The sequence below is a fragment of the Alligator sinensis genome, unplaced genomic scaffold, assembly GCF_000455745.1.
Source record: "Alligator sinensis unplaced genomic scaffold, ASM45574v1 scaffold608_1, whole genome shotgun sequence".
Lineage (NCBI taxonomy): Eukaryota > Metazoa > Chordata > Crocodylia > Alligatoridae > Alligator > Alligator sinensis.
This window is the reverse complement of record NW_005842799.1, coordinates 417250-440081: the sequence shown is the minus strand read 5'-3', so window position 1 is coordinate 440081 and position 22832 is coordinate 417250. Positions and strand designations below refer to the sequence as shown.

General features: G+C 43.6%; 1 protein-coding gene across 3 annotated transcripts in view; it reads left to right on the top strand.

Moving 5' to 3' along the window:
- Positions 1-22832, top strand: part of CCDC88C (coiled-coil domain containing 88C) — a 145135-nt gene that overhangs the window by 84466 nt on the left and 37837 nt on the right. For all 3 annotated transcript variants that reach the window (XM_025191249.1, XM_014525420.2, XM_014525419.2), the window contains exons 11-16: positions 3745-3891; positions 9411-9555; positions 11337-11518; positions 15167-15304; positions 16718-17788; positions 20871-20998. In XM_025191249.1, coding sequence (XP_025047034.1) covers positions 3745-3891; positions 9411-9555; positions 11337-11518; positions 15167-15304; positions 16718-17788; positions 20871-20998 — 1811 coding nt within the window. The remainder of the gene's footprint in view (positions 1-3744; positions 3892-9410; positions 9556-11336; positions 11519-15166; positions 15305-16717; positions 17789-20870; positions 20999-22832) is intronic.

Here is a 22832-nt window from a genome sequence, read left to right as displayed (position 1 = left end):
GGACTTTATGATGGTTGGGTCAGAAATAGTTGGACTTCTTATAAAAATAGATTTAAAGGAAAAATAATCAATCTGTTTGTGAATCACTTGCAAGTAAACCTGCCTTGTATAGTTCAAAAGACTGCAGATCACTACTCTGGGCCATTTTGTTTTTTTAAATCTTGCTATAGGCTTTTTGTTTTGTATTATATTAAAAAATAAGCCTCTTCAGTTTAGCAGCAAGCATACCCACCAATGCTGCTTGCCTAATACAAAAATTATTTGTAGCCAAGTGCATTCTTGTGTCACTTCTCTTGGCTTAAAGAGATCTGTGACAATGTTACCTACTATAGGCTGGTCTTGGAATACTTTTACCTTCCATGCTCTGAGACCTAACTTTATAAAGCTCTAATTACTTGTTACTTTTCCACAATAAAATTATACCTAGATAACGGGTGTACCAGTGTAACTTCAGCTTTCACAGGCTTTTGCACAATATTTTTAATTTAATGTTTCATTAGAAGTATTTGGAGCTAATAAGCTCTTTCCTCTTGGGTATAAGTGCCTCCAAGTTCACACATGTTGTGGCTCACAATGATGAGTGGTTTGCTAACAGGCTGGATATGTGCATAACTTACTTGGCATCCAGTTTGACTCTGCATGAGATGCTGAAATAATCAGTTCCTGCCTGCTTAGCAATTTGAAAGATTGTTCTGAGGCCATGTTTATGAGGTCAAACACCATCTTGCTTCTCAGGGCTATGGTCCAGACTCAGTGGGACAGTCTAATAAAATAAACTCTGATTGTACCATTGTTTCAGTACAAATATTTTTGGAACTTGTGACCCCTCACAACACATTACTTTTTGTTGGATACACCTGATGTGTTAATCTGTTTGGTACCAGAAATTTCAATATATCCTGCCAAAGTAGAGAGGTCAAAACAAGCTATAGCCCAACATATTTCAGGTCTTACTTAGAGGTTTGCATTTTCTTTTGTTAAGTCGCATCTTTTCTTATTTCAGTCATTGCTAATGTGTCTGAGCACCTCCCAGATCTTAAGACATTTGCTCTCACAGCACAACAAGGAGATAGGGCAAAACTGAGATCCCCATTTTACAGATGGGAAACTGAGGCACAGAGAAATCAAGCAACTTCTCTAAGGTAACATGTAGAAGAGCTGAAAACTAAATTCAGGCTTCTTAATTCTGGTTCAGCCTGCATTGTAGGAAGGTAGGATTGGAAAGGACCAGTTAAGCTCTCAGTTCTAGTCCCCTGTAGTCGCGGGCAGTCTTTTTCCCAAGGAACCTCCCCCTCGCCCCCCCCCTCCCAACCACCACCAAAAAAACACTTCAGATCCTCACCTAGCACTATAAGACACAGCACCCAAGCCACCAAAAAACCACCCTGTAACAAGGGTTAGCAACCTACGGACCATGGGCTGGACCTGACCTCAGAAGGTCTGATTTTGCATGGTAGATCGGTGGCATGGAGTTGCGCTGTGCTGCCCATACCCACTACAGCACTTCCCTGTGGTCTGGAGCCTGCTCCTCTGCTTCCCTTGCTTCAGAGAGGCTGAGTATCTGCAGCAAAGGTGAGTGCAGGCAGCTGGACACTTCAGGGGGCAGGGACTTGTGGCTGGCAGGGAGATCAGTCATATAGGCTATGACCTGTGCTAGCAGAAGGTTGCCAACCCCTGCCCAATAATATTCCACAGGTAAAAGCAAGGAAGAGAAAGGAACTGCTAATGCCGTCACTGCAGCAACACAGAAGGAATTGTTTAATATGTGCTCAAAAGTTTCTAGGAAGAGGGCCGTGCCCCACAGCGATCACAAGGTCACCCTTCCCCTCCTTATAAAACTAATAATACATGGACCTTATACAACTAGTGGAAGATGTTCTAAAACAAATAAAGCTGAAGTGGTGCAACTGCCTTGTCCTGCTCCCCTAGTCTGTGGTGGCAAGATGTGGCCTGAAAGCACTGAAGAAATCACTGTGTGCGACAGGTGCTAAAAGCCCTGGTTGTAAGCAGTAGCAACAACAGCCAGAAAATATCCTCCTCTAAAGACCAATTTTGTTTCCTCCCTCTGCACTCTCCTAACCCAAAGTGTATTTCTAAGAAATTGCAGCACATCCCCACTCCTCAGCAGACTCTATTTCTTGGATTGGCATGGAAGAGTAGCTCATCATGACAAGGAAGTCAGAATAAATGCAGAAAGGTACTTGGAAATATTAACTGGTCAGTTGCTGGCTTCTCCTGGCTTTAGGAAAATGGCAGCAACAAATGAAAAAGAAAGCCTTTAAACTTTTGCCTTAGTTCAACACACCTCATAAACCAACTTGGTAATGATTCAGGGTGAGACATGTAATTGGCTTTGTGTGCATGTTGGAGCAGGAAAGGGCAGGCAAGGTAAGTCCGACCTTTCACCGCTGTTTTACAGAATATTTTGAAATGAGGGAGGGCTTGGGCAGACCAGGGTGTGTCTTACTGTCAGATGCTCTGAGACTGGAGGCTGCTGATTCCATCCTCCCAAAAGCAGGCTCTCAGCTGTTCTCCAAGAAACCAGTGTGATTGACTGATGCCCGCTGACCTTTCAGTAATCCATCTGGCTGAATATTTGTGGTCTGAGAGAGCAGTCTCTCTCTCTGATCTCAAGAGGCTTTACATTTTGAAGGCTATTGTCCAGGAATACATTTGTCAAGTCTTAAATGTGTTCCATTTTTCTGTGCTGAGGAGGGGAAAAACAAGCTAGTAAAATCTCCTTGGAGGGACACATTAAGTGTTGTCTTGCCCATTCCCATTCTACCCTCAGTTTTCTAGTGAAGAGTCCTAATAATCCCCATTTGATCTCTCAAATGCTGGTGCTTTCCTGAGGGCCTTTTTTGTTCTTTCAATAAGGATGTATGCCTTTTAGGTCTTTTTTACATTGATGCTTAGCCGGTGCTTCACAAACATATATTGCATTACTTAGGTGTTCTTGAAAGAGTTAATCTTGCCTCCCATTTTAAAGTTGGGGAAACACTGGCAGGAAGGTTAAGTGATAACTAAGCCCAAGGCCACAGGGTGAAATGTTGCCTCAACTGGAATTAGAACTGAAGAGTTGCCAGTCCCTAGTCCTGTTTGGTTCCCTGCAACTCTTTTTAACCATTGAAAAATGGTTAACAAAATTGGTCCCTCCTTCTGAAGTGTGTATGAAGTAAAATCTGAACCTATTATGTGTAATTGCTTAGTTTTTACTGAATTAAAAAAATAATAATTTTGATATTCATCAAGTAGTTGCATTTAGTTGGCCCATATTAAAACAAGTGTACAGAATTTTCTAAAAGCAGAAATAGACCAAGTTGTCTGTATTTTGCAATTGCTTTTAAAGAAGAGTGTATGCTTCAGTAGCCAAAATTGTATGTTACTGTACAAGTACAATATAATAGCATAAATTTGCAGTTAAGTGCATAAGTGCACAATACTTCATATTAATCTGGCTTGAAATGCATACTGTTATGCAAGACTTGTGATTTTAAAGTATAAAGAGTTATATGTGTGGGATCTACATATGGAATATTGAAATCTCAGAGTAAATTGCTTTTTAAAATGCTGTTCATAGTCAAACATCCAGTATTAGAATATCCTTGTTATAGATGTCCTGTGGATTAGTTATTTCAAGTTGAGGTGCATTAAAGGTACCTGATATTTAAACTATGACTTTATAAAACTAGACAGTTACATTCATGTGCCATTTTTCTTTTTTGTTATTTTTTTATTTTTTAGGAATTGAGGGAGGACAACATCATATTAATTGAAACAAAGGCCATGCTGGAAGAACAGTTAGCAATGGCAAGAGCTCGTGGTGATAAACTGCATGAATTAGAGAAGGAGAATTTACAGTTGAAATCCAAACTTCATGATATAGAACTGGTAGGAGGTCTTTATTTAATTCTGCTAAAATTATAAAATTAATTTTTTACACTGGGTTATTTAAAAAAAATTATTGGAATTAGAAAAAATGAAATTAAGAGAACTTTCTTACAGAGTCTCAGGCCTGGTGTGTTTTGCGGGAATTTAGTTTATGTATGTTCTTAAAAATGCATGACACCCACTTTTCAGTAGAAAGGTATCAGCAGCATTGCTGTTTGGGAGACTGGATTGGGTGAAGTGTGAGCATGTCTCACCACATTTAAAAAGCTCCACATAGCTTATTATGTTCATGGGACTGGTTAGAATTTATCGGTTAGATAAAAAATCTCTTGGGCACTGTATGGTAAAATCAACTGCAGTGGACCCAAATACATAATTATTGCAACAGTTCTGCAAGGCAGTAACCATTTAAAAAAATGGGTTCAGTACTTAAGAACATATTTAAAACTTTATTAGAAAAGGTTAAAAATTATGGTTATTCACATGGCTTTGTAGAGTTGAAAGGATATAGGACCCCATGCATGGTCGCTTCATAGGTACATAAGTGGTATATGTTGACAATCTACATCTTGCAGTTAGTCATGGAGCCTATGTTAGTTCAGGGTAAAGGGGTTAAAACATTCCCTTGTCATGCTGTGAGAGAAAGGTAAGTCCCTGTACATAGTAACCACATCAGTAAGGTGGAAACACTTGCTTAAACAATGGCTTTACTATGCTGGGGTGGGGAATATTTGAAGGCATTAACAGTCTTTGTAGAAAGGGTTCAGTCCATGCCCTTGGGGTGGTCTTGGCCAGCTGTCTTCATGCTGGCAAGGGTCCATGATGTGCTTGATTAGATGTCCCTTGAACATGGGGTGGTATTGGATACCATGAGGTGCTTCATCAGTTTCCAGTAGCAGCAGGGCACTCTGCAGGCTCACAGGACACTCCTGTTGCTTGGATCCCATGCTCCAAGTGACCCGGCTATCAGCACCTGTACCATCATATCATAACTCTTCTCCCTCATGGTGTCAGCCACTGGCCTGTATTTTGACAGCTTTTGTTCCTAGGCTTCAGTGAAAACCTGCCACTGGTTCTCAAAGGGGATGGTCACACCATTCAGAACTCTTTTCTTGTCCTTGTCTGTTACAAGGATGTCCAGGTGCAGCTGGATGTTGCAGTCTGGGATGGCGTGGTTCACAGCTATCTCCCTGACAGACACAGGGGCTTGCAGCTGCACAGGATGTGGGACACAGGGTCTTATTCTCATATCTGCACCTCTAGTCTCAGTGGCTGTAACTGATGATGCCATCGAGCGCAAGGCAGTTGATGGGCGTGATGGATGACATGCAGATTTGCGAAGCATGTCAAGTTTCTGTGAGGCATGAAGCGGTTGCTTGTGTCCCACTTCAAGGTGACCTTGAAGACTTTGCTTTGATCAGGTTTTTGCCTTCAGGTCACCCAAGTACGTGGCCCACATAGCATCCTTCAGAACATGCCTGGAAAGGTTCCTGACATGGGAGGGCAACAGTGATGTGGTTGGGGCAGGGAGCAGTGAGACCCACAACACCTATTGCACCCCAAGTCGGGCAGGACCCAGTGTGCTTTCCGTGCCACTGCATCGCATTGCAAGCTTAGCTTCATAGTGAGGCAAAGTCCCTGCCACCTCACCCAAAGTTGCTTTCCAATAACCTACTTAAGAATGTGGCCAGGTCCTTGTTGGCTCCTGGTGATCCTCTTCTTGGTAGTCTTTTTCAGGGCACCAGCAGTGATGCTTCTCACCAGGTCGTTAGGGCAGATCAGGTGACAGAAGGTGTGGGTGATTACCCCAATGTCGCATAGGTCTCCCATGTGAGGGGCACCGACACCCCCCTGCCAGTAAGAGATGTATAGGCTATCGTGGCTGGCCCATAGCAGCAGGTTCATCCACTTCTTTAGGAGCCACTTGAATTCACCATCTTCTTTCTTGAGGGTTGTCTTTGGAACTGCTGAGCCTGTGAGGACGAATGACGTGGGGGATAAGAGGATGAGAGTGAGATGACAGTGTTTAGGACACTGACCTTCTGTCAGGGAGCCAGCAGGGAGGAATCAAGCTTGTGGGCATCCTGCATGATTCCACAGGTGCTCTCTTCTGGTGTCTGTCTTATCTGGTGGCTGGTGGTTGTGCCCAGGTGGCAGTAGCTCTCGCTCTCCTTCAGGTGCCTCCTGGACTTGCCCTAGATCTTGACAGCAGTGACCAGGATTGTGTTTCTTTTCCTGTAGTCATATTCAGGGTGGCACATTTGGAGGTGTTGAAGTGGAGCTCTATCCATCAAGCTACCTCAGAGCTGATGTCCAGCACCCTCTGGATTTGGTTGGGCTTCCTGGCAAGGAGGATTAGGTCATCTGCATAGGCCAAGATGTTCAGCTTACATCTGTAGAGGTTGAACCCTCTTGGGCCCTCTGTAGCCACTCAGAGGAGGGGCTCTTTGGCCCGGTTGAAGGTGATCAGGCCAAGTGGGCAGCCTTGCTTCACTTCAGTCTGGATGGAATGTCCTGGGTTTTGCTCTCCAGCAACCCAATGCAGCCATTGTACTGCTTCTGCACAAATTGGGTGGCTTGGTTTGGCATCCCAAACTCTCAGAGGATGTTGAAGCTGTGCATGAGGGCCATGGAACCAAAGACATTGGAGAGATGCCAGCCATACCACCATGCACTGACATCTCACTCTCTGGGTGTTGTCCAGGGCCATCTGCAGTTAAATTGTGATCATAACAGCCCTTGATGGACAGGAAGCCTTTCTGTGTTAGGCTTCATGGCCCTCCCCTTCACTGCTCAGTCCAAGATCCTGGCTGTGATGCAGCTTGTAGATGATGGAGCAAAGAGCAATGGGCCTCCAGTTGCTTGGGTTGTCAGGCTTACCTTTCTTGTGGATGAAGATAGTCATGGCTTTTCTCCAGGAGCTGGGCATGTGGCAGAACTCCTTGTACCAGTTGAAGAGCAGTGACAGCATGGGTCCCACTTCTTCAGCAGGTTGAATCTGATGCCATCTTTGCTTGGTCCTTGTCCCTTGTTCTGCTCAGCCTGTCTCCCACTTCCTTCAACTTTGCGCCCCTCTGTGCAGTTGATAGGTGACAAGGATCTGAGAGATGGAGACCACAGGGTGATGATTTCTACCTTGTGGTTGAAAATGCCACTAAAATAGGTGAATAGTCTTTCTTTGGATCTGGCAGTGACTCAGGGCCCTCATCACCTTGGGACACTTGGACCCGTACAGCTTCTGGATCCGGGGCTGCTGTGGAGTCGCATTGCTACTGCTATATCGCTACATAAATCATAGACATAGGGCTTATTCATTTGCATACAAATAAGCCTTAAAACTGGTTGCTTATGACTTACAAGCAGAAAGTCTAATGAATAACTATAGACTCTTATAATTGCCTTAACATAAAAAATACTGCTTTATATATCCTCTACTGTGTACATACTTTGTCTGGGACTTATCTACTCTGGGAATTGCTCTGGTTGCTATCACATCCTGAGGCCCATGCTGTAATATCTTTGCAGGTGCTAGTACGCTTACTTTCTAGATCAGTGGTTTTCAAACTGTTCTGCAGAATTGTGGGGTTCCATAATGGGTCATCAGGGTGCTACAGAGAGATTGGGGTAATAGTGGAGCAGGCTGGGACACTGTCTACCATCATTGCTGGGCCAAGTCACCTGGATCCATGTCAGCTCACACAGCTTGTGGAGCCAGTGGTAGGTTTTCCACAGCAGAATTAATATGAAAGGGTTCTATGACTTCCGGAAGTTTGAAAAACACTGACCTAGATTAAGCTAGTACAGTTTTGCTATTCCATACTATACTCTCACCTTTGGTTCTACTGTGTAGACATGTGTGCAAATTTCTACCTGAGTATATGCTATGCCAGAAATTCTGCATAGTTTAATGGCTGTTTCATATCTGTTCTAGGCCATTCAATAACAAATAACTTTAATAGAAAGCTGTCTTCCTGCATCAGGCTATTTTTCATCAATTCATTACTATAATACTCATTTTCCCAAACAATAGCAAACAACTTTTGTGAAACATTGAACACTTTACCTATACATATGTGGTGGATGTACTCATAACAGGAAAAAATTACTAAGTGAAGATGTTAAAGTTACCATATTTACGTAACTTAAAAACAACCAAATAATTAAATTCTATACATAGAAAATTTATAAATTTGTTATAATTTTCCATGCATAGAGTATCGTTACTGGGGGAGTCATCTTTTAATTCATCCATCCCACTGCTGCAGTCAAGCAGTTTTCTCCCTGCTTGTGTCTGCCACCTCCAGCCTCGGGTCTCCCCTTTTCTCTCTGCCTCTGCTTTCCCTCTTGCCACTCCTCTTGCAGCCTCTGCTCCTCTACCCCTCCCTCAGTCTCTGTCCCCCCCTCATTTTTGCTCCTTACCAGCAGGCTTCATTCATGCTGCAGCCTGGGGCACTGAGCATACTCAGTTCTAAGATGAGGGGCATGTTAAATGGGGGGACACCTTGTCTTATAATTGAGTAAATATGGTCATTAAAAACTGTTTATTTCCTGTCTGACTGGCACTTAGGTTCAGCCCTACCTTGGTAGCTTTATTTTAAAAAAATGCTAATAATAGTTTATAAATTTCTTTCCCATCTATTTAGTTGGCTTACTTCTAACAAAAATAACAGTAAATAGTGATGCTGAAGTGTCATGATTTAACATTTCCATACATGAAGAAAAAATATCTCTGCTTTTATAATGCTTATCCTTTAGCTTTAGGAAGAACAGAGAGCTGTATTGTAAACCCTGACCATGTCAAAAAGTTGCATCAAATCCGTGGTTTCCATTATGTGAGTTTTTGTTGTATTAAGTGATCCTCCCCCTCTATGCAACACTGGTCAGGCTGCAGTTGGAGTACTGCATCCAGTTCTGGGTGCCGCACTTCAGGAGGGATGTGGACAACATGGAGAGGGTCCAGAGGAAGGCCACCCACATGATCAGGAGTCAGCAGGGCAGGCCGTATGAGGAGAGGCTAGGAGACCTGAACCTGTTCAGCCTCCACAAGAGAAGGCTGAGGGGGGATCTAGTGGCCGTTTACAAACTGGTCAGGGGGACCAGCAGGCATTGCGGTAGGAGTCCCTGTTCTCCTGAGCACTACCAGAAGTGACAAGAAATAACGGTCACAAGCTGGCAGAGGGTAGATTTAGGCTATATATCAGGAGGCACTACTTCACTGTCAGGGCAGCTAGGGTCTGGAACCAACTTTCAAGAGAAGTGGTGCTGGCTCCTACCCTGGGTGTCTTTAAGAGTAGGCTGGATGAACACCTTGCTGGGGTCGTTTGACCCCAGTACTCTTTCCTGCCATGGCAGGGGGTTGGACTTGATGATCTGCCCAGGTCCCTTTTGACCCTACCTACCATGAAACTATGAAATGTATTTCAAATGGCCATTGCAGTATTTCACGGAGCTGGAGATGATGTTGAACTCCAAAAAATAGATCTTTTCACCTTCTTTCTATCTACATGCTGCTTTCACAGGACCGTGACGCAGACAAGAAACGAATTGAAGAACTGCTGGAAGAGAATATGGTACTGGAGATTGCCCAAAAGCAGAGCATGAATGAATCTGCGCACCTGGGCTGGGAGCTAGAACAGCTGTCAAAGAGCACAGACCTTGCAGATAGTGAGTAACAATCATGAGACAACTCCTTACTACTCTGGTTTTGGGAGCTTTCCTCCTAGGAAGGGAGCGAATTAATATGTTAAACAAGAGCAAAATCATAATTCATAACTTTCTTATCGGACACTTTTTTATTTAAACTGAACAAAAAAATGTTTAGCAGTTCCCCAGCTTTCACCTTCTTTCGATTATGTAACTATTAAAATGATTTTTATTTTTTTGATACTCATTAAGAAAGTGTGCATAAGTAAAATAAATCCACCAACCTGCAAATTATGCAGAGCACGGGTTATTTCGAATTGATCAGTTAATGGCTGGGAGGGCTTCATGGACCCTTTAGTGTTCTGTGTTTGTCTTCATATTGCAGAAAACTGCAAGGGTTCAGGTCACTGGCTTTTACTAGAAGCTGAAATATAAGGGATAGAGGGAAAACGAAGGCTGTGTGCGGACGAAACGAGGGTCATGTGTGTACAACACTTTAAAGCAGGTAGATGCTTTTGCACCACTTTAATGGTGTCAGTGTTTGCACACCTTGGCAGTGTATTGTGCATTAATTCCAGTCGCTGTAGGAAATTCAGTGGCGTAATGTGCCTTAAATGACTTTGGATGCAGCGAACTAAAACTCCTCCAAGGAGTTTTAGTTTGCTGCACCTACAGCCACGGAGCGAAGCACCAGGCTCTGTGCAGTTCCAGAGCTCTGCAGGAAGTCCGAGAAGGCAGGCTCCACCCAAGAAAAGCAGGGAGCCTGATGTTCCCCGCCGCCTCGCCCCACCCCAAGCCTGCCTGCCTGAGCTGCTGAGCTGCACAGGGACCCAGTGCTTCCCTCTGCGGGAGAGGCAGGTAAGTCAGCAGGATGTGTGCATGACACAGGGGGTTTAATCAGCCCTAAATTGAAGTGGTGTTTTTTTTAAAGCCCACCACTTCAATTTAGGGCCCCCGTTTCATCTATACATGCCCGAAAATTGTGGGTGATTCAGTTCCAGTAACTATATGCAAAATACGTGCCTACGATCTGTGGCCTGTTCATTGATAATTGGTATCTTTTTATAGCCTTAATTGTTTTTATACTGGAATAAAAATATTTTAAGGAATCCTGAGAAATATGATATTATTCTTAGCACCAGACCTTTAGTGAGCACTTACTCGATCCTGCAAATACTTGTGCATAAATGTAGTTTTATACATTAGGTGTGGTTTAGTTGAATCAGTGGAACAAATTGCAGGGCTTGCAGTACCTGCATCTTAGTCATTCTCTTTAAGTGACTTCATGAAAAGATAGCAATCTTTAACATTACAAAAGATTGCTATCTTGTATCTGTTAGTAGTGCCTAATTAGTCACTACTCTAAGGTATAATTCAAAACGCATGCAACTTGAGGGGTAAGTTATTCTGTTAAGTGACTTCATGTAAAGATAGCAATCTTCATGTAAAGACATGAAGTCGCTTAACAAAATGACTTACCCCTCAAGTTGCATGTGTTCTGAATTGTACCTTAGAGTAGTGACTAATTAGTTCTTAATACTTTTAAATGTGTTAGTCTTGCAGAATTCACACTGATTGAACTGCGTGTTGTATATAGTTTTAAAATACATATCATGGTTCAGTATATTCTTTTTAAGTTGAGTAAATTAAGTATAGGAGCCTACTTGCGCAAGTTTTTTCTTCAGTTAATTATAAATGTATATCAAAGTTGAAACTTCCTGGCATTTTACCAGTTGTCTTATGAATCAAGAAATGTGCATGACTCTGGATGTGTTTAAGTCCTCCTTTGTGGTTCTCAACAGCTAGGAAGTCCTTTGTATTTGAACTGAATGAGTGTGCATCAAGTCGTATTCTGAAGCTAGAAAAGGACAATCAGAGTCTGCAAAGCACCATCCAGGAGTTGAGGGATGCCTCTCTGGTCACAGAAGAGAGCAGCCTGAAGTTTGTAGAACTGGAAAAGGAAAATCAACAACTTAGCAAAAAGGTACTTTTGCCCGGCTCACATTGGGTGGTGATCTGACTGGGTCCATCTGTGTGCAGAAGCAAATTCCTCATTTTCATTGAAGTTTGCAGCATCTTGGATGAGTGGCAGTCTGACAACTCTAGATGGTTCCCTTAGGTTCTGCAGGAAGTTATGTGGCCCTTCCCTATATGATCATCATCTTTTAATACATGTCTGTTCAGCTTCCTTGTACCCCATTGTCAACTAAGGTGCACCAGCCTGAGAGAATTGTTTGCTCCCATTCCTCAATAGTGGCCCATGCCTTTCCATTAAAAGATCATGCTTTTCTCCTGTCCCACTGCCTGCTTCTGTGACAACTGCTTCCTTTGCTGTAGAGAAAACATTTATTCTGTGTAATTTCCATGTAAGCCAATGAAGTGACATAGAAGATGAACTTCACCCAATGCCTTTAAAGCTGCAGATTCTGCTTTGTCAGGTCCTTTTTTCTTTTTTGGTCCTTGCATCATTGTGCTGCATTCCTGTTTCCTACAAAGCTAGGGTGTTCTCTTCATTCATGGTTATGAACTTGCAGGTAGTCATTTTTTCTCTACTACATTATCAAATATTAATACTCTTAGTTCATTTGCTAGTTCAGCTCTGCTGTTTCTGAAGGGCATTTTTAGTTGTGCCACAGCTACTTTATTTTTGTCTGGTTACAAACACACATGCTTTTCTCTGGTTGCTTGAGCCACTGACTGCATGAAAATAAGCTGTTGCTAGTGTGATGCATTTGAAAATTTCCATTAGTTTTCACCAATAGCTGTGGTGGCCCTGATACAAGCTTATACAACAGTTCAAGCATAAAAATAATTTGGCTTCCCTCTGTGGTCCGCTTTCTGTTTAAAATATGTGCTAGATCCACAGAATGCCCTAGATGGAGGCAAGAACTTGCTTTTGATGCATGGGAAGCTTTAGACACAGATGGGCAGATCATACTTAGCAGAGTACCTGCTCCTGTGCTAGTGAGAGGAGATTATTATCCCTTTATTACAGAAAACATTTTGAGGAACTCCATTACCAAGGTCGCATCAAATCTGCATCTCAGATTTCATATCTGGACAAGAAAAAGTTATATGTAGGGAGCCAGCCTCCTCTCCTTGGCCACTAATCTAATTAAAAGGCTTAGAATTTGAGATCTATGGGTATAAAGTGCTTAACAAATAACTTAGGTGCCCAGGAACTTAAGTTGGGTGGGGTGCCCAGGAGCAGCTGCAGTCAACCTCTAGCTTACCCTGGGCACATTTCTTTGGGTACCTCCAGTTGTGGCATAATATCAGTACTGACACTTGTGATCATACCATTAGTGCAGTGTTCTCTTGAGGTGGGGGAAAGAGACTTGTCAAGCCTGGATTACTTAGAGATTTGGGTTGGATGATCCATCACTGGAGAGTGTCAGTACAGGGTGAGAAGCAATACATTGGTATGAGGCAAGTAAGCAAAAATGCCCTGAACAGCTGAGATCGTGAAACATAAAGAACATTTTTTGACGATGATGTATAACTTTAGAACTTGGGAGTGAGACCTGAGGTGGGAGCTAAACTAGGCTGAAAGCAGTGATTGAATATCGTGGTCTGATGACACTGGTGGTGGCAGCTACTTATATTGAAGGAGGTTTGAAAACAATTTGCTGCACAACCATCTGCTTTATTTAGCAAGTGCTGTGTCCGTGATACCTGATCTGCAGCTGCAAGGAGAAATAAAACTTGTACAGCAGCTTGACATAAAAAAAGTGAAAGTATCTTTAATTTTATTTTTTGATTTAAAAAAATAGCTTATGCACATGTGTTGTGAGGAGCTCTAAAGGGCTGAGATTTCAAATGCTGTCAAACCATGTATCCAAGAATGAGCACTGGAGTTTTGTGGGTTTTGGAACTCTCTCAGGTGGAGCCGCAGCAAGTAACTGATAGCTGAACTTCTATGGGAAAGTCCAGAGTTCTTACAGAGGAGTTGTGACAGTGGGGTGGTATCATGGGAGGTAAAATAGAGAGAGAGAGGATGATGGTAATGTATAAAACGATGACAGAAGTAAAACACAGTTCCCTCAAACTTGCAGAAAGCTTCATGTAATAAGCAGAGGAAGAAGTTCTTATTTTGAGTGTAAGGACAATAGGGGCTAGGTATAGTTACAGGCTTTTTGATCAGAAAACCAGCAGCAGATATTCTCTAAACTTTACTTGCCTCAGCTTTTGGGTCAGTGAAATCGTGGCCCTACCAAAGGCAATAAATATTTTTTCCATTGGCCTAAATGGAACCAGTGTTTCATGCTTGGTGGATGACCTAGATTTGTATGGTTGGTTAAATAATGATCAGTTGTTAGCTTGTTTGAAAGATGTATGCAACAAGGGTTGAAAGGGATTGTTGAGGGTAGTGTAACGGGTGGCAGCTAAGACTAGTGAAATGATTTTAGGATAAGAGAAAGTTGGAAACCCATCTGTTTGCTTCTGTTAACTCTGATGAATGAAATACTAGAAAACCATAGTGTAGGGCAAGCTAAATAACCATATCATTCTTTTCTTTCCCCAACTTCTACAATTGGACCAAGTTGTGAATAATAATTCCCGACTTGTTGGGTCTTTTGAGAAGTACTTATGAAAAACTTTTGTTGCTATATAGGCTTATATTCCAGCTTTCATTAAACGGCCCCTCTGGAGCCAATGAAGCTTATCATTGTTACATTTCTAAATATTAAACCCTGCTTATCTTCAGCCTGGACAGGCCCTACTTATCTAGACATTTCCTCTGCTGAAGGCTCACGTGGACCTAGGAACAGTCGATTTTCCACTGATTATTGTACAAGTTGTTACTAATACCTTTTCCATTGAGATTTCCATTGTGGCAAAGTTCACAAAATCAGCACAAGACAGAATCGTTATTTAGGAAGGGCCAGAGGTGTTCATGGCATATACAAGCGTAAAGAGAAACCGGCACTACCCTGAGAGCACTAGTATGTAAAGCCTGTTTCTGTAAGGGTCCCAGAGCCTTGTATATGGTCCACAGTGCCTTACAGTTCTCACTTCCTGAGGTAAGAATTGAGGACACACGGTGCATTGTGGGATTGGACTCTTATTTGCACAGAATAGGTATAATAACTAGGTGGACTGGGAGGACAAAGTAGCATGAAGACTAAACAGAGAAGGAAAGTGAATTTGGAAAGCTGCATTTCTGCCCCCTCCCCTCCCTTCTTCTCTTTTTATGTGTTGCCCTTCCTCCCAATGAGATGAGATAGGGAGGATCTATTAGCAGTGGAAAAACTAAAATGGAAAGTGAGGTTTTAAGATGGAAAGGATCAGTTTCTCAGAACTCTGGGAAATTTAGTTCTTGGCTTAAGTACAAGCAGAATTACTTTCAGGCAGTAGTTAAAACTTTATCAGAAATGTACCTTGTAAGATCTAATTATAGTAGACACTAAGACACTTCTTGTCATTGCTGGATAAGAAAACAGCACCCCCTTCCTTCCCTCTGCCCCCCAATGGCTACAGAGGCAAAGGATTAATTGCTTTGGTCTCATTGGTTTGACATAATCCTTCATGAGCAGATGGTGTCCTATCTGTATTTTTAATTCCTGCTTTTTAAAATGTCTTCAGATGAAAATTATCCTGGGTCAAGTTGTCTGATGTTCTCTCCACACAGATTGAGAAGCTGCAAAATGAAATTGAAAAAGAAAAACAAAGTAACCAAGACTTGGAGACATTAAGTGAGGAGCTGCTAAAAGAGAAAGAACAGCAACAAATTGCCATGGAGACTTTGAAAGCCAACACAGACAGACAGGTACAGACTTGGCGCACGTTGTCTAAAAAGACCTGATCTGATCTGTTGTGTTAATTTTACTGTGGCTTTGTGAAAGGTCTGGCTGGCTCAAGGGCTTGGTAGAAGGCCATAGATTTTGTCTCTTAAGACACTTGTTCCAATACAAGTGAATGTGGCTTTAAACAAAAACAGCCAATATGAATTGGGTACTGTTGTTCATCTGTTGCTGTAGGAAAATACCTGATCTTCAGAAAACTATAATTAAACAGGGTAGGATTGGGGTTATGATGCACAAATCCCCTGCTGCTGTAAAGACTGGAATCCTGCCAGTTGTGTCCTGAGAATTTTCTTAGACTCCCTTGATCTAATTAAAAATATGCCAAGTGTGTTTCTGAACCCTTTATATTGACACTTTGAATGCCTTGCAGTTCAAGAACAATAACTTAAAACTGCCATATTACAGCTCACAAAGCATCCTGCATACTTAGTAATTTAATACAGAAAATTACATGTGGATGTTACTGGAATGTGGTCTGCTTGCCTTTAAAATGTATTAAATCACATTGAGGTTTTGAGGGTATTTAAGTAATAAAAAACCCTTACATGATATAGCTCCAGGATGAAATGGACGACGCTTATGTCTAGGACAGAAAAGAAAGAAAACTGCATTTGGCATTGGCAGAATTGACTAAATCCAGTGTTCTTATTCAGGAATACTTCTCATATGATTTCAGAGGATTTTCTGCCCGAGTAATAGGACTTGAAGATTTAGTTCAATGTACCTACTACAGTTGGGATTTCACCAAGAATTTGTGGAGAACTCCGCAGTTAAAAAGGAATACTTTTAATAAGCTCTCTAGCTGAAACCATTGTTTAGAACTTTGATTTTACATCCAACAGAAAAAGGGCACTGGAGCTTTCAAATTTGACAGTAATGAGTGTAGTATAAGAACCTAGGAGACAGGGAGCAGTGTCCCTTAGTAGTACTATGTGAGTCATTGGTCCATTCAGAGAGAGAGAGAGAGAGAGAAAGGAGCATCTCCTTACAAATCAGGTTCAAGGTGTTCTGATATTCTGTGCTGATTTTTTTTACTTGAGTTCAATCTGTGCCTGGACCTGCTTTGCTGAGGATTTGAGAGAAATGTAACACGATGTTTAACAACTCCCTAGAATCCTGAAACACTTGAAAACAGCTATACGAAGCCAAATTTTCTTTTAGCAGCCTCTTCCTTAGGTTGGGTTGTGGAGTCAGGAATGACTGTTATTCTATTAATCAGTCTGTGTTGTGCTAAATGGACGTTGTTTTTCTAATACAATGTTCTGACTGCTTCAAGGGTAAATTTTTGCCAGACTTAACACGCATCTCGAGTACCATCCACAGCTCTGTACATAACAATGTAGCACTTTTGTAATCTTGTTATATTTTTAATGTAGATAAAGGACCTTAAACAAGAGAATGACCACCTCAATCAAGTGGTTTTGTCCCTGAGAAAGAGATCTCAGGTCAGTAGCGAGGCTAGAGTGAAAGACATTGAAAAAGAGAACAAGATACTCCATGAAACAGTTACAGAAACTAGTAGCAAACTGAACAAGCTGGAGTTTGAAAAGAAACAATTGCACAAAGATTTTGAACAATTTAAAGAAAGGGTGGAAAGAGGGGAAGAAATGGAAAAAGAGCCCCATCGGCTGGAGCGGGAGAATGAACAACTCACAAAGAAGGCATCAGCCATGAAAATTGTTACAGAAAAAGTTGAGGTTCTTGAGCAGGAAAATGGGGATCTGGAAGTGGAGAACAGGAAACTGAGGAAGTCCCTAGATACCTTACAGAACATTTCTATCCGGTTAGGGGACCTGGAAAGAGACAATAAGCAATTGGATGAAGAGAACCTGGAACTCAGGAGAATGGTAGAAACCATGAGATTTACGAACACAAAAATGGCACAGATAGAGGCAGAAAATAAAGAGTTGGAGAGAGAGAAAGAGGAGCTAAGGAAAAATGTGGAAATGTTAAAAACACTGAGCAAGAAATCAGAACGGCTGGAGCTGAGCTATCAGAGCGTGATCTCTGAGAATCAGAGACTTCAGCAGATCCTGGAGAACAACAGCAAAAAGATCCAGGAGCTGGAGAAGGAGCTTCAGGGGATGGAAAGTGAAAACCAGGTTCTCCAAAGAAACCTTGAGGAACTAAAGATTTCCAGCAAACAGCTGGAGAGGTTAGAAAAAGAGAACAAAGTACTGGAACAAGAAGTTTCCCAACTGGAGAAAGACAAAAAAGTGCTGGAAAAAGAAACAAAAAGGCTTTGGCAGCAGGTGGAGCTGAAAGATGCTATTTTGGATGACAACTCAGTAAAGTTGGCAGCTGTAGAGAAGGAGAAAAGGACACTAGAAAAGGAAATGACTCGATTCAGAGATTCATCTAATAAGCTGAAAGAATTTGAAAAGGACAATAAAGACCTTATAAAGCAAGTTACCATAGATAAAAGAACACTAGCTACATTAAGAGAGGTAAGCACAATCTTAGATGTATTATTTTATTTCTCTTGTATAATGCAGGGGTGCTCAACCCCTGTCACTCAGGCCAACTAAACTTGCAGACCTGCATCATCTGACCTGGTGGGCTCCCCACAGGTCCCGAAATTGTGGGGGGGCTGGTGGCAGCATTAATTGGTGCTTCCCTGCTGCCAAACTTCCAGAAACAAAGGGAGCCTGGCATGCTGGGTAGCGTGGTCCTGCAAACTAGATGCGCTGCTTCAGGGCCCAACCCGATGCATGGGGCCCAGTTGGGGCATTGCAGGGCCCAACCCTGCATGCCGACTAGCCCACAGACAGGCCCCTTGCTACTCATCTGGCCCAGAGGGCCAAAAGGTTGAGTACCACTGGTATAATGTAACCCCTGTATTCTGCTCCTGGATCAAACCAGTCATGGTCCAGGACTCTGCATGGTGACTCTGCCTGGGAAAGTCTGGCATGTTCAAAGCTGCAGGGGCTGTGTGGCTGTGAGGCTGGCTAAAAAGTTAATCTTTTGGTTACAAAGGAACCTGGGTTTGATTTGTCCCAGAATTTTTCAGAAACTTTATGGTCATGTCCATATTTATTTACACAAATGGAACAGTGAGGTAGTGCAAGAGTGACTCTTTAGCCCAGTAGTTAGAGCACTTGGCTGGGATGTAAGAGACATTTAAGTGCCCGCTTCAAGCTGAACTGATCAGGAAATTTGATCACTTTTACATTCACAAACATCTTGAGCACTTAATTGTTAGTTGTTTTGAGATCTCGCTCTGCACCCTCCACCCACCCAAATATACTATTACAAGTTCTAGTTTTACCCCATTATGGCTGTATGAAAACAAATATCAAAACCTCCTGATAATTTTCAAAGTTCTTGTTTTCTGCCAGCCCTACGCATGATTGCTCTCTCCTGTGGCATACGGCAGCTATGCTTAATACCTTATTTATTCAAATCCAAGACAACCTTGTATTTAAGATGACTCCCCAACAATTAGACTCTGTACATAGACATTTTATACATTTGTTATTATTTTCCATGCACAAAATACAATTATTGGTTCTAAATTTGTCACCCCCCACTGCTGCAATAGGGATAGCAATGGCAGGGGGCAAGGCAGGCAATGGGGAGGGGTCAGGCAGCTTGGAATCAGATAAATATGGTATATTGTAACATAGTTTCCCTTTAAAAGCATGACTGTTGGGGTGTGGGGGGGCAGTGATATGCTGGTGCCCTGCCCATTCTGTTGCCCTTCACTGCCAAGTCACAGTGCCCCCCAGCCCTGCCAGTGCCCCTCACGTCCAAACCGCAGTACCCTGGCCCCCAGGCCATGATGGTGCCCCTCACTTCTGATCCACAGCCCCCTGGTGCTGCCACTGCCCCCCCCTGCGCTGCACTCCGAACCCACAGTCCCCTGTCCCCTACCCGCTGTGCCCCTCACTCCCTACCCGCAGCCCTCTGCCCCTCCAGCCCTGTTGAAGGGGCCCCAGCTGCCCCTGTCCTAACCAGGCTAGAGCGGCATGGCTCCGATTTATGCAAGAGGCGGCGGACTGTGTCGGGCCTCAGCGAGGGCTGGAGGGAAGAGGAGGGGAGGCTTATGGCACCTCCATCCCTGGGATGGGATGCCATGCAGGCTAGGCAGCCTGGCCATGGCCCCTCTGCCCCTCCAGCCCTGTTGAAGGGGCCCCAGCTGCCCCTGTCCTAACCAGGCTAGAGCGGCATGGCTCCGATTTATGCAAGAGGCGGCGGACTGTGTCGGGCCTCAGCGAGGGCTGGAGGGAAGAGGAGGGGAGGCTTATGGCACCTCCATCCCTGGGATGGGATGCCATGCAGGCTAGGCAGCCTGGCCATGGCCCCCCTCTTTCCTTTCCCCCACTGGAGGAGGAGGCAGCCCCCCCACCCCACTCCACTTCCCCTGCCCTATCACAGCCTCATCCCCTGACCCCCCTGCCCTGACCAAATGTCTAGGATTTAGCTTGGTAGCAGGGGGAGGGTGATCGGAAGCATCAGGGAGCACCACTTGGGTCTGTGTGTGCCTCTACAGCTGCAGGCAGGTACATCTGTGCTCCCTGCTGCCTCTGATAGCCCTCGCTCTGTTTCCACCAGAGGAGGAAAGCAAAATCCTGGACATTTGGGAAGATTTAGAAAACCCACCCAGACAGAGATCAGAGGACTCCAAAAGAAGACATGTCTGGGAAAACCCGATTGTATGATAACCCTAGCGTGTGAGAGATTTAATTTAAAAAAACCCTGCAATTTTACGTCTGTGTGTTTGCTGTTTAGCATCCAGATTTTTATTTTTGGAAATTTTTAAAATCTTTCATTACTTTGCAAGTAAATATCTCATGTGACTGTGCCTTAACAGCAGAAAATGCCTCTAATCTTGCACATGCAAAGATCCAATAGCTGAAAATCTTATTTCAAACTCTCAGGAAATTAGCTGAGCATTAACTGGACTCTTCTGCATTATTTGTGGGTGTCTTAGATTAACATTGTGCTCTCCGGCTTTTTTTGTTTGTACTTTTTATTTGTAAGTCTTAAAAGGCCCAGGGGAAGGGGTGTTAGGATAGAAAGGAAAAGCCCTGTTCTTCTCTTGGGTGGCCTTACAAGACTGAGTTCCCTCTGCTACAGTAGCATCTTTTCAGTGAAAAACCTTCTCAGTGCTGCAGTGTCGGGGCCACATCAGCAATGTACTGTGTACGTGAGAAATTGAATGCAACCTATCTAAGGATAAAATCTGAAAGGAAAAAAATCTTAAATTTCATTCTGAGGAAAGAGTATTGAAATACTCTGTTTTTATATTACAGCCTAAGGCCACCTCTCCATTTCTGTGCACTGATGAAGAATGGACCTACTTTTGATTCCCATAGATATTACAAAAGTCAGGCTCAAAGTGAACCATGGATGAGACCTCAACCCCCTCCCCCCCCCATTAAGTCAATGGGAGGACTCTCATAGATTTCAGTGGAACCAAAGTTTTATGTGATGTCCTTTATATACTCCAGGATTTTAAAAATCTCTGGGACTGTGTAATTTTCCCTGTCTTCTGCATGCGGACTAATTCTGTTAGTGCTGTTACAGGATCTGGTTAATGAGAAGTTAAGGAGCCAGCAGTTGTCTAGTGATCTGGAGAAATTGAGCCAGGAACTGGAGAAGATTGGACTGAACAAAGAGCTGCTGTTGCAGGATGATAACGGCAATGATGACAAGTGAGGAAACTGAGTTCCTTTAACAGAGTAACTCCTATAACTGAGCAGGGTTTCCTTGCTGTCTGAAGCTTTTTGCCTTTCATTTACTGCTGTCATTTTTCTCTCACAACTTTCTAATTTTCCGTGTTACTCTGAATGTTTTTCTGACATAGCATGCAGATTTGCCAGGACCTGTTCTTAGAGGGAGGGATACCCTGATTAATCTCCCTGTTAGCCAGTACCGCTGTAGTCTGGTTAGAATAGATCCAACCAACAGTTCCTCGGGAGGTGTCAGACAGGGATTTTTTTTTAAATTGATGGCAATGGGAGAGGGAAATGGTTGCTGAGAAATTTCATATAATGCCTATCAGAGGAAAGGTATTGCTGTATCCCCTCATAAAAAGAAATATGATGAGAGTGATCACAAATGAGTGTTTTGTATTTGATATTTTGTATTAACAATTAAAGTCCTTACTTGTGCCTTCACTTGCATAGAGAGGCATTTTTTTAGATTTAAGATCAATAAGCATTTACTCACCTTCTTGTAAGTCAGAAGTACATCACCATTATCCTTTTTATGTTATATGCAATGGCTCTACCATCTAAGTGGTAGAGCAGCAGGGGCAGGAAAGCAATGAGGGCTGAAAACTTCTCGTACCCAGTCTTTGTTGCTTTCCTGCCCCTGCTGCAGCAGATTGTTCAAGGCTAAGATCAGGCTTATAAATCACCTACGTATCTACACAACCTAGCCACCACCCCCCATCCTTTCTCTTTCCTCTCTCTCTCTTTCTCCTTTTTTCTCCTTTTCTCTTTTCTCCCTCCCTGTTTCTTTCCCATTTCTTTTCTCTCTTCTTCCCTCCCCTCTCCCCCCTCCCCCCACTGCTGGATGCAGCCATCTTCGCCCGCAAAAGATGAACAACACAACACCATCTAAGTGCTCATCTAGCTTGTTGAAAATGTAAATACAATGCGTCAGACTGCGGCCTAATACCTGCTCCCCAAGGCTTGGGACAGACATTACACACAAACCAGTTTAAGTGATCAGAAACTGGTTTCAATTTGTAACAGAATAGATATTCATTGCATAGAAACCAGTTTCAAAATAGCTGAAACTGGTTTGAGATACTTCATTTAAATGTAGTATCAGATTTAACTGATTTGGCTCAGACCAGTTTACACAATGTCTGTCCCAGACCCCTTCCTGGTTTAACTTAAACCAAACTCCCTCAGCATCCCAGCATGCTCTTTGGGCTGGGCTCGCCCCACCCCTCTGCCCCCCAGCCAAAGCAGAGATAGGCAGGAGCAGGGGGTTGGCCAGAAAGGAGTTTTTAGTTCCCCTCTCCCTGTGCCAGGAGCAGGGAGCCAAGCCAGGTCTGCTGGGTGCCTCCCCTTTGCTGCTGCAGCAGCAGGCACCATGGTCCCTGAGGCAGAATGGGATGGGGAGGAGGGTTAGTCTTCCCTCTACCCACACTGGCAGCCAGGTCTGCCTTTCTTGCCGCTGCACTTGCTCCCTGCAGCAGAATAAGCCCCCTGCTGTCCCCTCCGCCAGATACCAGAGGGAGAGGGAATAACCCCATCTCTTCCCTCTGCAAGGAGCCCTGCTGGCTGACGTCTAGCCGTGCCGCCACCTTGCCACTGCAGCAGGAGAGGGCAGGGCCTTTGGGGGGCAGCAGCCCCTATCATAATGTTGGGGAGTATGAGCCCCTTCCTAGTGGGGGTGCTGACCTGCAGGGCTGGCAGAGCTGCTGCAGACTATGTATGGCAGTACCAGGGTCCAGAGAGGGCCAGAGCCCTCCCAGCCCCCCGCAGCACTGCCGTGCTCGGCAGCAGCTTCCCTCACCCTGCAGCACAGCTC